A 17,535-nucleotide genomic window follows, 5' to 3' on the forward strand; every position below is an offset into this window, starting at 1 on the left:
GGCGAAAAATTTGTTCTGGTACAAAAAAAAATCAATCGAAGCAATGAGTGGTCAAATGAAAACGGGCGAAATTTTTGTATGAAAAATGAGCAGAAAAGAATGTTACTAATACGCCATGTACACCTGCTTTCTCATATTTAGTACAAAAAATCCTTGCGCATTTCCATTTGACACTTATAGTGGCATCCGGTGAACAAAAAAACTAAAATTTGTGATCCAGTGTTATTTTTGATTTAAAAAAATAACAACTCTTAATAATCATATATTTTAGTTTTTAACGACTTCAGAAAACGGAGGAAGTTATCAATTCGTCGGATTTTTTTATTTGTGTTTCAAAAAAATAAAACCCTACATACATATTTTTTTTTACTTACAAAATATATATATTTCTTAATCCTTCTGTAACATTAAGGTTACCTTTTTGACTCAAAATTGTCAATATTTTCAAAATTGTCTATATTTCTAAACTTAAAATATCTACATAACATAACTTTGCGACATCCTGCAGAATTCAAACCTAAGTCAATTAAAATTTGAAAAAAAAAGTTGGTTGTTCCTATTGAAAGAGAAATAATTTGAAAACCAATGTAAGCTACATTAAGGTAATCTGTAGGCTGCGTTTTTTACTCAAGTATTACACATTATATATACACGATATATATATATGTATATATATATATAAATAACTTAAATCTTATTTACCTAAACAGATTTTAATTTACATATTAACGCATTTTATGTACTTTTCCTATCAAAATATATGAAAGGTGATTTCGTGACCTTAATATATTAAGTGTAAGTTTTTCTTAATGTAACAGAAGGATTAATTAAAATTTTTATAGATAACGTTCAAAAATTTTAAAATCTCAACAGATTTATACAGAGCTTGAAAAAACTTTTGAAAAACAGAAAAAGTTGCGGTTTTTCCGCCTGGATTACAAAATGTATTATATTTTAAGACTTCCACCAAAATATTTCGGGAAACTATTAGGATTTAAGTGAGCTGGACCGATTAAAAAATACCCCCAAAAATGGTTTTTTATGAATAAAAATAGTTTTTTAAGAGATTTTTCGGAGAAAATCTCCTGAGATGACAAAAAACTAAATTTTCGAGGTATTTTAAAATCGATCCAGCTCACGCAAATCTTAATATTTTTCCTAAATATTTCGGTGCAGATCTAAGGTTTTTATATATAAACTAGCAAATACCCAACGGGCTTTGCTATATTTATAATAAAAACCAGGTTTAAAGAGCATTATGGAATGAGATTTTTAAATATATGCTCGATATATTCTTCATAGCTATAAATATGGGTGTTAATTAATGAGGCGTAAACTTGTTTTCGTACGAATCGAAAATTTGAAATTCTTGTATAGAAAATGAAAATGATAGTATTTTACAGATACTACATGACTAACTTAATTAATTAATTAGAGGCCGCTGTGGTGTAGTGGTAAGCAGTGCGCGCTTCCACTCCGCAGCGCCTGGGTTCAAGCCCTGGTCAAAGCAACATCGCAAAAAAATTTAGAAAAAAGGTGTTTTCTTAACAGCGGTCGCCCCTCAGCAGGGAATGGCAAACCTCCGAGTGTATTTCTGCCATGAAAAACAGCTTCTGATAAAAATACAATCTCCGTTCGGAGTCGGCGTAAAACTGTAGGTCGCTCCGCTTTGTGTGACAACATCAAGGCGCACGCCACAAATCGGAGGAGAAGCTCGACCAAACACTAACATATGTGTAAGCGCCAATCCATTATTATTATTACATGATTAACTAATAGGGAATAAGAAAACAAAAAAAAGGCGCTGCGAAGCACGCGGGGTATTTGCTAGTTGGATATATTCCTAAATCAAGCATTTCTCAAATACTTTCGTTTGATACCCATATTGTAATATATTGGCAACCTGCTTCAAAAAGATTTTTGACGGTAAACTTTTTCTAAAACTCTTTAGTTTGACACCCATATTGTAATATTTCATTTACTTTATCAACTTAATTAAATAACATTTTTTAAACAGGTGGCAACCCTCTTTACAAATATTTTTAGCAGTAGACTTTCCTAAACCTCTTTAATTAAAAGCAATTAAATTAAATTATAATTTTCAAACAGGTGGCAACCCTCCAGAAAAATTTTTCGACTGTTAGGTTTTTTAGCCTCTTTCTTTGCAATATTCACTTTATATATCTTATCAATTTACTTAAACCAACATTTTCATACAGGTGGCAACTCTCCAATTTCTGTTATTTTTATATAGTTTAAGTTGGACATCTAATAAACATTCCCATATTAATTTTTGCTTTAATAATGCTATAATGGCAGGCAACAACAACAAGTTAAAGAAATGGTCAACTGAATTGAGTGCACTTTTGGAAGGCGATTAAAATAAAGCCTAGGTAGTATTGCGTGCAGTATACCAAATGGAAAGCTTACTTCTGTAAAAGTGCTTTGTTCAAATCAACATATCAAATAAAATATTTATATTTTAATACTTTGACACCTTAAGCTTTATGACCTTTTCGTATAATTTACTTTTTCATATTAGTACATTAATGTCGACGAAAAATGTAAATATCTGCAACTTGTCCACAATCGCCTGACACATTTTTACCTACAAAAGAGATTTATGACACCATTACTGCATTGTAGCTACTCATTTATATTACTATATTACAACTTAATGCAACCATGTAATGACCTTTTCAACCTTTGGCCCACTTATTTGCCTTCAGCTTACTTAGTGAATATTTAATAATGATATTGCGTATACGTCACGTTGGCCGTAAAAAACTGTTATTTACCCTTCAGGCAAACGGTGGCAATTTATCTCGGCGTGTCAGTTGATAGAACAAAATGTTGCCACTACTAGACTCACTCCTGGTGATGCAGGTGGTGGTAATTCATTTTTGGTCATATTCAACAATCGTTAACTCGGCCGAAAAAAGCCGACTGAACATCAAAAGTACGACGCCAGCGAGATAAAAAAAAAATAACGTCGTAACAATCACGCGCAGAACTTGAATTTGGTACATATTTGCACCATTGAGCATGCGCCGACGAACAAAATTTTAATGTTCGGCGTTGCAAATAAACCATTTGTTTGGCGCAACACTCTAAAACAGCTGATGAGTAAGTGACGCATTTTATCGAAAACGAGAAATCAAAATAGTAATTTTCAAGTGTTGTGTGATTTATGTATGTATTAAATTTGTTGAGTTCTACGAAAGTTGTTGATTGCCACACGTTGTTTATTAAACTAATACAAAATGCTGGGAAGCCGCCGTAACTTAAAAAGGTTAGTAAGTAATAAAAAGAAAGAATTTGTGTCTAAACTTCTATATAAGCCGCCATGTGAGACATTGGAGACTCCACTGGCAACCAAAGCGCTTGTGCGGGAGTCAAATTTGCAATCAAGTGGAAATATCGTGCCAGATGAGGAGCCGGTTAGTAGTTTGTGTACAAAAGATTTAAAATGCAAATTAAAAGATTGGGCACTAAAGTACAGACCTAGTAGAGAGTGTTGCAATGATTTCCTTGGAATTCTTGCCGAAGAAAATCTCGATGTGCCAAGTTACATTAGAACCCTTTTACCAAAAACGGCAAACTTTAGTATTAGATGTGTACCTCCAGGATTCTATTCCCATTTTGGTATTGAAAATCAATTAATGTCTTTGTCTAATTACTTTTCCGAAAGCGATGAAATAGTTTTCGACATTAATGTAGATGGAATACCCTTATTTAGAAGCTCCAGGGTTCAGCTATGGCCCATTTTGATTAGAATTGTTAACTCTAAGATAACTTCTATATTACCCATTGGAGTATATGTTGGAAAGCAAAAGCCCAGTGATTTAGATGTTTATTTACTTGATTTTGTTGAAGAAATGACTCGCATTTCACAAACTGGAATTTGTATTAAAAACAAAACAGTTCGCCTTACATTAAGAGCTGTGGTTTGCGATGCCCCAGCTACTTCATTTATATGTGGAACAGTTGGGCACACATCCTCTTACGGTTGTTCCAAATGTACGCAAGTAGCGAAGCAAATTGATCACGTTTTAACTTACAGTATAGATTCAGGCCCCTGATTTCAGATGAAGATTTTAAGGAGAGGCGGCTAAAATCTCACCATCAAAAAACTTTTCGTTCTAAAATCTCTCCTTTGGAAAAAATTAATCTTAATATGGTAAGTCAAGTGGCCCTTGACAGTATGCACTTGGTAGACTTAGGGGTGGTAAGAAAATTTCTGATGCGTTTGTTAAATAACAAAATTAACTTGGAATATAAAGTTTCAAAAGAGAATATCCTTAATATTTCTAAGGATTTAAAATCCCTTCGAAAATATATTCCATTGAAATTTTCTCGCCGACCGCGTGGCTTCGAAGATATTGTGCATTGGAAAGCCACGGAATTTCGGCAATTTTTGCTCTATACGGGTATTTTAGTACTAAAAGGAAGCATTCATAATGAGCTTTATTATGAATTTCTCCTACTGCACTGCTCATGCAGATTACTATCATGTCCAAAAAGCTACGAGCGAAATATAAAACTTTGTCAGGATATGCTGAAGCTGTTTGTGCAAAATTTTCCAGTTGTGTTCCAGGAAAATAGCGTGAGTTTTAATGTGCACAGCCTTTTTCATATCACAGACTGTGCAAAACAATTCGGAATTCTGCAAAATTTTTCAGCTTACAACTTTGAAAATTACTTGCAAATTTTAAAAAGTTACGTTAAAAAACCCACACATATACTTCAACAAATTTATAACAACGTTTCCCGCGAAAAGCTTAATATACAAACTCAACAAGAAGGATTTTTAGAAGAAAAAAATCGAATAAAGTTAGTCACGTCGGAATATATTTTTTGTGTCGAGTTTCCCGACAACTATTGTTTTATTGAACCTAATATACCTTTCCAAATAGCAGCTTTCAATAAAGAAAAAAAACTTGTAATAGGAAAGCGACTTTTAAATCCAACTGCTTTTTTTGAGGAACCAATAGATTCATTAAAATATTTAGGAATATGTTTGGTCAATTTAAATCGCAGCAGCATAGACGAAAGTTTTCTTCTATCCCAAATCAAATGTAAGTGCATAGGTTTACCTCAGCAGGATAAAATTGTCTTGATTCCAATCTTACATGGCTGCTTTTAAACTCAATAAAAATTTAATATTTGTTTAAATGTACAAATAACTAACCATTATAATTTATTTATTTATAAGCGAACCCCCAAAAATGGAAAAACGGCCATCAAAGTACGTTAAACTCACGAAGACAAACGTGGAAACACAAGGTAAATATTGAAAATTAAAATGTACTTTTATTACAAATTCATTATAATTTTTGTGCAGATGAAAACCGGTGTGAGAATTGCGTGTGGCTGGAAGAAATATTTGAAACAAAAATAGATAAGAAATTTCAGGAAATAAAAGGTATGTATAAAACTTTGTAAGAATTACAAAAAAAACTTTTTTACTTCTATATTTTCAGATTCAATACCACAACTATATTCATTCGTAACAGAGGAACTAAAAAGTATGCACTTTTTCGATTTTTATGATATGAAAAAATTAGAACTAAAGTTTTTTTTCGATTTTTCAGATTTGACCACTCATCAAAATACAGTTGTAATGGAAGCATTGGCTTAACAAAATGTTCTTATAAAAAAGCTATTATTTCAAGACACAGAGAACTCAACCATGTCGGGTACATTCCCCATAAAAGACGACGACACGCTAAAAGAATTGGATGAAAATATAGACGAATCCAACACTAAAAGCTATGCAAGCACTTTAGTAAATGTTTTAACAAGTGTACAAATTTCGAAAATAATTTTTTTTATTTAATTTTAATTGTTTTTATAAAAGTGTAGTTCGTTCTTTAACAAAAACAATAGAAATCCAGATTTCAAACTTTGTGCAAAATTTAAAACAATTCAACAAATTTTCATCAAAATTTCAAACTTTTTAAATTGTGCACAAAGTTTGAAGCCTGGATTTATATTGTTTTTGTTAAAGAACGAACTATACTTTTATAAAAACATAATTAAAATTAAATTTAAAAAATTATTATCGAAATATTGGGCTGCTACTATTTTGACCGCTGGCCCATTTGTTCCTTAATATTAATTTTTTGTTTTTTATTTTGTAGGTCAATATGGTGAAAAAAATTATTTCCAGTAATTTACAGAAAAATATTGACTTGATTTTCGAGCCGGAATTCATTTATGAGTACAACACGGACGGTAGTCATGGAAAGAAGCGGTTGAAGGACTTCAAGCTGTATAAAGTCGTCAAAGGTTCGTTAATTTATTTTAAGATGCCGTTGCAACGTTATATGGTGTAGAAGAGGCTGAGGAGAAGATTCGAAGGGCGATCCATCTGTCGAAAAAGCGCTATTTGAAAAAAATACTTATAAGTAAACGAAACCAAAGTGACGATTAAAGTAGTCTTATACAGTAACTTACAAAAGTAAGCATGGAGTGATTTTTTTACAATAGTTATTGAAATTATATCAAACTGTTTAAACAGAGTTTTTAATTTTTCATTTCGTAGGTACGCAGTTTATAGCCCCTTTAACCTTTTTTGGTGACGGTGTTAAGCATTTCCTTCCATATAAAGAAAGTTTGGAATTGGTTATATGGAGGAAAAAGCTGAACCCCTCAGCAAAAAAGAAATACTAAAAATCAACGTGAGTTTGAGCTACTTTGAACTTGGAATTTATTGTAATAAAATTGAATGGGCTATAAAACTGGGTACCTATACAATTAAACATTAAAAATTCTGTTTAAGCGTTTGAAATTTTGATGAAAATTTTTTGATTTTTTTACACTTTAACAAATTAGGAAACTTTGTTTTTATGGTTTTATTAACGAACAAGCCTTATACATATACATATACAGTGGTCGAACAAATTATATCCGCACCCCATTTTGACAAGTTCGAACATATTATTTCTTTTTTTTTGTTATTGAATTTTGGTTATTTTTTATTAAAACATAGTTTTCTTTCACAAAACCAAGTTTCATATTAAAAAAAAAAAAATTCTACAAACTTTCGTAAAAATTTTGAACTTTTTTAATTAGATTCCCTAGAAAAATTCCGAGTATGCAGTTTTGCAGCCCATTGAATTCTAGTAGATAAAGTACAAGTTCCAAATGGCTATTATATATGGAATTTATATGGAAGAAAACCGTAACATCCGCGACAAAAAAAGTTCTGAAAAATCAAGGGTGATTTTTAGCTGATTCCTTTCGACTATGCGCGTATTGCGCAGAAGGATTCCACGTGTAATTCTAAGCAAATTTTCCGAAGAAATAAAGGGTCTAAACTCTTGGAATTTGTCAAATATCGGAAATAGGTTTCTTAGCATTTTACTATAGTTTAGTAAAAAAAGTGCTTAAATTTTGTATAAAATCATTTTAGAAGTAGTTTTCTGGTATGAGGAATCCATTTCTGCGACTATCTTTTTCTTAAAACTTCCACCAGAGAGCGCAACAGTGAGAATTTCGCATATTCTTAGAAACCTATTTTCGCACTTGGGCCAACTTCAAATTGATTTTAGGCCCTTGGTTTTTCGGCAAATTTGCTTAGAATTATACGCGCATAGTAAAAAAAAAGTACCCGCCCCAATGTATGTACATACATAGAATGTAAGAGTATTAAAGTCACTACTAAACTGTGTCATAAATTCTGTCTACAAATGCACACACACACACACACATACATACTATTTGAGTAAGTGCGCGTCTATGGGTATGTAGGTAGGTAGTTAGTGTATTTACCGATGTAATTTTGAGCCTTTTTCCGAAACCAATAAATTCTTATGAAATTTCTTAATAATTCGAGCTCTTTTGGGTGAAAAATAGATACCTATAGGTATACGTTTGTACATAAAACCAATACACAAACAAAACAAACACACTTTTAAGCCACGTGTGTGTATATTTGTGCAGCGACATAACGGCTACAGCGAACATAAAGTAAAAATGGTTTTCACATTTCTCATTCTTATTTTACTCCTCCTTTTGGCTTTCAAATTGCACTGGCAAACAACTTAATCCATAAAAAAGTTCAATCGCCAGTCGTTATCCATAAAAAGTGTACGATTACATAAATGTATGTACCAGTATATGGTGGAGAAAATTTTGACTTGAGGTGGAGGTAAGCACTTTGGGGTGCGGATGGTAGATTATGGTGTACTTAGAGTTTCCGCAGAAGCGATCGATCAATATATGTATGTACATACATACATAGGTATATAACGGTGTGGAGGACGCGCTTAAGGCAAATGGTACGCAGTGCTTACTGGGTAGTAAAAGCCAAAAGCAATTTCGCTGGCAAAGTAAAACCACCACACTTAATGGCGCACTGAGGCGTACAGGAGCGCAAAAGTGCTCGGAGCGCGCAAAAATCGAGGAAGATTTTATATAACTTCAATCAATTTTACTTATTTGGTTAAGTTTTATTTTTTCGTGTGAAATAGTGAGTGCATGACAAGAAATTGCATGCGTACATGCGTACTTGGTGCACTCAAGCGGCGTGTTACCCTTTGTTGTCACAGCAAACGCGCACATCCAGTGAGTGAGTGTCAGCCAATTTTAGTGATCCATGTTGAGTAGCACGATGTTTTATAACAAATGGAATATTTGATTTAAGAGTGTGAAATATATGCACAGGAGAAAGAGTTTATCATCCAAAAATTGCGTTGAAAATATACGAAAAATATCAATCTTTTGTCAAGTAGATGACACTTTGCATACAAATATACATGCATACATACATACGAATAAGGCATATTGCATTGGTAGCACCAGAGCAAAAATATCAAATATGCATATTTTGGTGTTATTTCTGGTCTCTCAGTTAAAAAAATTGTTTGGCTCGTTGCACAAAAGCAAAGTCTCTGCTCCCGACTCAAACGCATGTTCCAAAAAATATCAGTTCAGCGCTTTCGTCGTGACCCTAAACTTAAAATTAGAATTCATGATATTAAATATTAAGAGTCCATTCAAGTTAAAAACTGTACATGAAATATTCGTTTTGATTGTATTGACTTGAATTTAATAAATTAAAATGGATGAAAAAATATAATTAATACTAGCTTATACCACCGGGCTTCCCCCACGCTTTTGCTTAAATATGCGCATTTCCATGGTGGCGCACGTGACAGTCGTACGATTTCAACGTGAAGAAAAGTAGAGACTAATTTAAATTTCCTCTCCCTTAATTTGATTTTTGGATAGCTCTTTAGAAGCACTACATAAAGTGCTAAATAGATATCTGTAAAGAAAAACGGTTCAAAGATACAAACAAATCAACAACGGTTCGTCACGTGACATAAAATAGAAGTAGTTTTCCGCTGCACCTATACAAATGTGAAAATCTGCGAATAATGTATGAATTTTTTAATGTAACTTATTACAGTTTAATCAGTTTGCCTTGTGTTATGGTAAAATTATTTTTGCCTTGAAAATACTTGTTAGATTTTTTTATACAGGATATAATAAGGTACGTAACGTGACGTTTGTAACGTGACATATCGTTTACTGCTGAAGAAATTCCTTACACCATTTTGAGTTTAACTTCCTGTTAAAGGAAAAACGCAACATAATTTTTTATTCAGAACATTTTAATGGATATACGTATCTAAATAACGATAAATTCCAAGAAATAGGAAAGAAAATGTTAATACTAAGATACATTTATTTTCGAAGAAAATGCCGTTCGTGCTACTTTTAGTTTGAAATTTTCGCTGCTTGATAGCCAATGAAGTTGACGTATTCCAGGTATATTTGGAACTTTTGTCCACTTCTCAGCTAATTTTAAAGACATTTCTTCAATTTGCTCTGAAGATATGTATGCCAATTGGACACCTTCAATGTGGATTCGAGCACATTCAAAAAAAGATTTAGCATAGTCTAATACTAAATTTTTTTCTCTAGTCAACTGCCAAACTTCTCTCTTAATAACAGCTCCCACTCCAACGACTGCACCCTTGCCGTGTGAAGTGGCAAAATAGTTCCATTCAATATTTTTCAAATTGAATTCAACTAAAAATTCGCATAAACTGCTTGCTATAAATTTATTTTTGAACTGGCAACTGCTTCCGTCTGAGAATACGAAGACATTTCTAAAATTTCCATACTGCTTTTGTATTTGTTTTAAAAGATTTATTATGAAGCAGTAAACATCGCATTTATCATGGCTTAACTTATCACTGATAATGGAATATGATCTTTGTTCATCAATAAAAAAAAAAAAAAAAAAAAAAATTGTCACTTGGCGGTAGCTAAAGTGTGCACTTTGGACTTCGTTCTGACAAATCAGTCGGTAATTTTCCGCGAAATCAATTTGTAAGACAAGTTCTCCAGATTTTAGGGATTTCTTTCTCATTTCAAAGTATTCTTTTTGGGCACGTTTAACAAAAAAATGTAGTTTAAATATGGGCAGTTGCACTTCCAATTCATGGATGAGATCAGATAAAGGAGCGATAGTGTGAGTTCAAGATATTCGGTCGCCAACTTTTCGCCAATGTTGCCATTTCACGTTTTCATCAAGTTTTGTTAAATATTTTACAGGAACTAAATCGTGTTTTACAACTCGCACACAATTTTCGCAAACATTTGTCATACATCTTTCTTCCTGAATATTACAACAAACAGATTGTAGAAAGCTTTCAAAATCATAAGAAAATGATTTTATTACTTTTGTATAACCCTCCAACAAAAAACCGAAATTCGCATGGTGTTGACATACACACATGTTATGTGGCATCTCGTTTATGAGCTGAATGTGCCGTGGCCGATATTGAAGAAACGTCGACTTACCTACACGTTCGGCAGTAAACTCATTTTTATATAATTCGTAGGCCTCTGATAATGTCAGCAACATAAAGCGCTTAGCAACTATTTCTCCGTCAATAATGACAGTATCCTTCCGACCCGCGGCTTGAATGCTAAAATCATCCCGTGTGTAGAAGTCTCTCACTTTTTGTTGTTGTTGTTTGAATACCGAGCCCGGTGCTTTATTTTTTACCATATTTCCTGGCTTGACATATTTCTTATACAATGAATTGAGAATTATTACCTGTTGGCAATACGTTTTCTACCTTCTTTATTGCTTTCCCTAATGTTTGTTTACAAGAATAGGGTTCACCGCTCCTATTTCGTTAAGCTTCATTTTTCTTTCTCTCTCGATATTTTCTTTGCCTTCTTTTTCCTTACATTCCTCACCAAATTTATTATTATTTTTCACTAATTGCAACAGCTTCTTTCGATACTTTCGTGCTCTCTCTCTTGATTTTGCACGGTAATTCTCTAATTTTATAGGGTCTTTTTTATCTCTCCTCTATACCGTTTTAATTTTTTCTTATTTATTTCAGCGAATGATTCCATCTATAAAAAATTACTTTTCAATGGTTCGAACGTGAAATTAGAATATCAATGAATTTAAAGTAAAAATTACCGTTAACTGAGCTTTGTTTACTCTCTTTGCCTTTTTCTCAAATAAAGTGTGAGTGTGCAAGAGATTTGGTGGTATGAGTGAAATCGGAACATCTCTTTTACAAAATACATAATTATTAAGGAGAAAATTCAATAAAAATATGGAAATAGTAAGAAAGAACTACGCTAAAATTTCCCGCAATTTGTATGTAGCAACACTGTAAACTCTTTCGAATAATGACAATTGGGTATTTTCTTTTATATAATATAAGATAAAAACTTTATTTTACAAACATTTTATTTTTCGTTCGCGGTAGATCTTCCGGTGGGAATGCCCATATGGGAAATAATTTAAAGGTGTTTTATTTTATTTCTGTGCCCATTTTGTTGTGCGTGTATATTTTTCAAGCGAGTTGAAGTATTTAGGCCGTTTAAAACTATGAAATTATAAAATCTCATCTGCAGGCTAGGCATACGAAAGATTTCAATCCCTCTAGGTTTAGCTTAAAATGGTTTCAGGGACCTACCTTCTGGCAGGTGCCACGGCGGGTGTTTAATATTTCCAACTCAAATTCAGTAACCTGGCTTTGATAAAATACCATTTCTGATTACTGTAGCTAAATGCCTCTAGAGGTGAGCACCATACACAAATACTCCCTGGGATATGTGGTAAGAAACAGTCAATTTGTATTATAACCCTAATTTTCTTCCATGAGTATGGAATTGATTTTACATATCCCAATACCAAGTCCCAGTATTCTCCTATAAACACTTCTAGAGATATGCAGTATAAAATAATAAATTTGTACGGGAGGTACCACGCCCCCGTTTTTCTCCATGAGTATGGAATTAATTTTGTATACACATCTCGGTGCCAAGATCCAGTCCTCTGCAATAAACACCTCCAGAGATATGCCTCTGAAAAAAATCACTTGGATTGTAGTTGCCACGCCCCCTTGTCCAATAACTCCCACTTTTATCCATGAGTTCATTTATTTTTTCTCGGTTAGTATTAATTTGATTTCACGTACATATCTGCACACCAAGCTCTCTCACAAATACTTGCAGATATACATATGTATGCATTTTGAAAACTCCAATTCTTTATTTATCGGAATTATTTACGGAATTCCGTAGAAAGTGTGCCAAATTTCGTTCTGATCGGGAAAGCGGTTAAGGAAGTTACCTATTTTTCAATCCCGGTGACAACCATCTGTGTGCAAAATTGCATTTTTAAACAGCTGGCAATCCTCTTCAAAATTATCTTCGAAATAAAGCTCTCGTAAACTTTTTTCCATTTAACACCCGTGCAGTCGTTTCCGCGTGATTATTAAATTAATTCAGCCTTTTTAACAGGTGCAAACTCTTATAAGAATTAGCTTATTTGTCATCATAAAATATCTGTGTGCAAAATTTCATGCAAATCCGTTTAGTCGTTTCCGCGTGATGGAACTCCAAACAAATCGAATATACAAACTTTCACATTTATAATATTAGTAGATTTAGAGATGCCACGCCCCATTTTCCGAATTCAGGAAAACCATCTTCATGACAGCCCGAATATGCCGTATAAATTTTGTGGAATTCGGTGAAGCCACTCCCAAGCTATTAGCTAACACCAAAAACGTGTACTTATTTTTATATATAAGATAGAGGTGCCACGCCCCCTTTTCCAAATTTGGGTAAACTTCACATAAACTATCATGATGGCCCGAATATGCTATACCCCTTTTTCTGAATTCGGTCCCTCAAAAGGATGTCAACGCTCTTGCGAATTTCGAAAGAAATTTCAGCTCTACTTTTGAAATGTCCTCTAACTTCTCGAATTGGTAGGCTTTCAAGCATTCTAATCGTATTTTTGACAGTGCAGGTCTTCGGCAGAGATGACGCTTCCAGATTTCCCTGGTCTCCCGCTAACGACACTTCCTGCACCTGGCCACGCTAGTGATACCCATTTTGGTGCATGAGCAGCCAAGAGGATATGAACCGTAAGTAATCTGGAAATAACTTTGCAATATTTATCACAATACTGCGAGGCGCTGAAACTTCTCCATTGGCCCGAGGTAGGACGACTTTCTTGCGGCATTTGTGTAGCACCAATGCATCAGGGCAGGTGACAAACCCCAATTGACTCCCAGCATTATTTTACATGAATAAAGGGCCTTCTTCACCATTTCCTCAACATTGTGCTCCAACAGCAGCTTGCTATCCAAGACTACTCCGAAATACTTTGTGTGGGCTTTAATTGACAGCTCGATGCTGCCTAGCCTCGGTAGTTTCCACACTGGGACCTTATATCTTCTTGTGAATAAACCACCACCAACCCATTCAAATTGACAAAAAGCATCGTTGTGCTGGGGAAGCATGTAAAGCTATAAGACAAGTAGCCTGTGAAATGTTTTGCTAATTTTTGCACCAAAAATTAACTCAAACATTCCCATTGAACGTAGAATATGCATATATTATTAATATATGTATGTGTTAAAAGTTATAAATAATGTTTTTATTATTTTACATTTTAACCAAATACTGTCTTCTAACAATCCATTTGGAATACGGCCTATATCGGACGAACTATACTACTCCCAAAAGTTTAGTCATGTTTTCTCCATTAATTTAAAGCTACTGTTACCCTGTATATACATAGAAAAAAGCAAAAAAGTCTGAAAAAGTTCAATTTGGGTTAAAGTATCAAAATTGACCCAGAAATAAGCCAATATTTACCGTTGTTTCTATGATAGACACAAACTGGTCACTCAATAAAATAAATCTGTCGGTAAACCTGTTAAACAGAAAATAGCTTTCAAGATAGTTGCCAGAATAGGCTTTTGTCTTTAGAAAGACTGCGGTGAGTTGAAAGACAGTTGCCAGAATAGCCCAGTAAGATAACCATCTGAGTAAGAGTCTCAAAATGATGAGCACCATTCTAAAGCCTTCGAATTTAGGTACAGCTTTTAATAGTACATATAACAAGCATAGCGTTGAAAAGTATATCTAGCATTCGGGACTGCGGGCAAAAGCTATTGTATATATGTATTTAGGTTAATATAATTCTATCAATCGATTTATTTTCCGTAGTCAGTAGGGGATCAGAACGATATATATAAAGTTTCAAAGTCTGCGCTCAATACATACGTACTTTAAAGTGAAAACAATAAAGCGTAATCCGCACGTATGCACATGCACACTACCAGCGCATGCGCAAAGTCGTAAATACCCTGCAGCGGGTTCGGAGACAATTGTCGCTTTCGTACTAGTTACATTACTAGTTCCAATTGCATGTTATGCTCCAGGTAATAATAAATCGAGCTATTGGTTACATATTGCACTTTCTCAAGGTTATTGGCCGTTTTAATATAATAGTGCTCCCTTATTACATAAAGCATTTTTTTATTTATCATTTAAATACAAATAATAAATTTTGAATACTTATCTATGTTCTGTTTCCCTCGTGTGACCACCTAGCAAATATCGGACTGATAAGTACCAAAATAAAGCAATACATATGTAGATACCCCTTTTTACATAACTACTATTTCTTAAATTATTTTGGGGGCAATTCACGTCAAATGTCCCAGTGCCCTGAGCGGTGCAAAACAAGCTACTTTTCGACTAGCTGCGAAGCAGACAGAAAATAGGAAAAATAATTCGAAAACTATGATTTCTATAGATTTTTATACGGGCTATGCGATGGCACTATGCGTTTTCCAAAATTTTCCCGTTTTCATGGTGAAAATTCTGAACGAAAATTTATTTGTAATTTTTCTGAACTATGGTAATTTTTAATATTGTTTTAGTTATCTCAATCGAAAGATCAAGTCTTTTTACAAATAAATCACTAAAAACGGACTTTTTTACTTTTCTGAGTTATAAAGGCTTTTAGAGCGCAGCGCGCTAATCTGCTAACCGTGTGAGTCATAATAATATTGTTATAACTTTGCAACTACTTGATGTTTAATTTTGAAACTTTCTCAAAAACTTCCCTATATAGTCATCTACAACACTGTTTTAAAACAAAAAATTTATTTCAAATTTTATAACACAACTTTTGCATTTGAAAACAAACATCCTCTTAATTCTCATAAAAAAGTTATAAACGTGTAGTTTTATTTGTAGTAAGTATTAAGAAGTGTTGTTAAACTTAACTTCTTTGGAATAGTTTGTAGTTTATTGTGTGAAAATTTCAAATCGATCGAAACACAAACGACTGAGATATAGCGCGTTTAAATGACAATTTTGTTAAAATTATAAAGAATCAGTTCAGCCCAATAATAAAATTTCAAACAACGTCACGCTGCAGCTTTCGTACGTTCGATCACAGGAAAATAAATAGCAAAGACAATAACAAAGACAAATTTAAATTTGAACAAATCGTCGCCTGGCTTGATTCAAAGCGAACATTTGAAAGCACACTTACATGTTGTGCCTGTAGCTGAGTGCGCAAAGAGGCTGGCTGAATTAGTTGCAGCCAAAAGTGTTCGAGTTCAAATCTCACTATGCAGAACATACAATTTAAAATCTTTACTTTCGTTTTTTTTTAATTTTAAAAAAGTATCTGTGAAGTGCACAACGAAAAAAAGTGGTTCGGTTACAGGTTCATGTTACTACTACAAGTACTAGTGAAAAGTTACCCAGCGGGAGTCAATTGTCACCTCCTAGGACAACTCCATGTTAAATGCGACAGTAGAAAGCATGTCTGGTAGATTTGCAAGGTACCGGTATTCGACTCCCGAAAACTAGTGAACTCACTAGTTCTGTACTAGTATTTCCGCTGCAGGGTATGTACTATATATTTAGTACACAAAACTGCACACAAAGTACTTAAAGTTAGTTTGTACACTTCTCCTTGATTGCAGTCTGCTGTGATAATTTCGATGCGCGGCATTGTGGCGCCATCTTTATTTGTATGCCTTTACTGCTGCACTACCTCGAGCGTTGCTGCGTGGGTATGTACATACATACACGCATAGCAGTACAGCCAAATTCTTCAATGTTTGATCCATTTTCGGTGCTGTTGCAATTTAAAGCATCTTCCGCAACGCTTGCAACCAACCGCGCACCATGAAGTGGTTGTTTGGTGTGTCTGTGCTGCAACAGGAGACGCATTGTACTCGCATTGCGCTAGGGGCTGGGTGTTGCAGTAATACTTCATGCTCAATATACGAAAACTTTTTAATTTCCCGCTGCTGTGTTCGATGTTTCGTGTTTTATTTTTAAGGCGTTTGCACCTCTGCTGCCTGCCTGCCTGGCTGCCTGCTGTTGGTCTGTCGCGAAAAGTGTTGCAAATGTCGCTGCTAAGTTGCAAAAAATGTTTCATTGCCACCAGCAACGTAGGTGTGTATGTGTGGGTTAGTATCTCAGCTGAAAGCAGCTGTTAGTGAGTAGGAAAGTACTGTCGTGCATGTATGTACTTGCGTGGCTGTGGGCTGTAGTGGCTGCGGGTTGGCAACTTTTCCGGCACCTTTTCTTCTCAACCTTCGGCATGCTCAAATCAACATCTTCCATTTTGGCGCGTCGGTTAAGTGTGTGCGCGTACGCCTAACTTCATTAGCGCATCATCTATTCGTCGTCGTCGTCGTCACCGCTGCCTATACCACAAGCCCAACCGCAGCTCCTACTGCTGCTTGCAGTTTTCACCAACGCCACAGGCACTTCTGGCGCACATTATTCCGGTGGCAAATGGCCAAGTACGCTTGTGGGCGTGGTCGCTGTATTTTCCGTAATGAAATTTGCTGCATCGAGATGCTGCAATTCCTCTTGTTTTGGTGTGGCAATTGACGCTCATTTGCGAGTATGCGCGTGTGTGTGTGGTTCGCTTCTAACCGGTAACGGTGCTACTGGCATTTTCGATCCTATCGCGCTTTAGGCATTACTGCGGCTATGGCAATACTTTTTTTTTGCTGTTAGGTGATTCGGTAATTCATTGCATCCTCGGTGGCTGCGCTCGATGTCATTGAGGACGTTTAATTAATTTTCATACTTGAAAGCTTTTGCGCTTACTGTTTTTAAGTGTTTAGCAGTAAATGGTAACTTTCAACGCCACGATGCCTGTAAGGGATTAAGTGTGCGGACATTCATGCAAACATAAAAGCACTTGAG

General features: G+C 34.5%; 1 protein-coding gene across 1 annotated transcript; it reads left to right on the top strand.

Moving 5' to 3' along the window:
• Positions 1-6,311: 6,311 nt before the first annotated feature.
• On the top strand, positions 6,312-6,646 carry LOC118740548 (the record flags this gene model as incomplete). The annotated part of the gene is given in 1 exon segment (XM_036472124.1): positions 6,312-6,646. A coding segment is annotated over 1 exon segment (125 nt), but the record flags the coding sequence as incomplete, so codon positions are not given.
• Positions 6,647-17,535: the final 10,889 nt, after the last annotated feature.

The sequence above is a fragment of the Rhagoletis pomonella genome, unplaced genomic scaffold (assembly GCF_013731165.1).
Source record: "Rhagoletis pomonella isolate Grant_MI unplaced genomic scaffold, Rhpom_1.0 Rhpom_scaffold_00006, whole genome shotgun sequence".
Taxonomy (NCBI): domain Eukaryota; kingdom Metazoa; phylum Arthropoda; class Insecta; order Diptera; family Tephritidae; genus Rhagoletis; species Rhagoletis pomonella.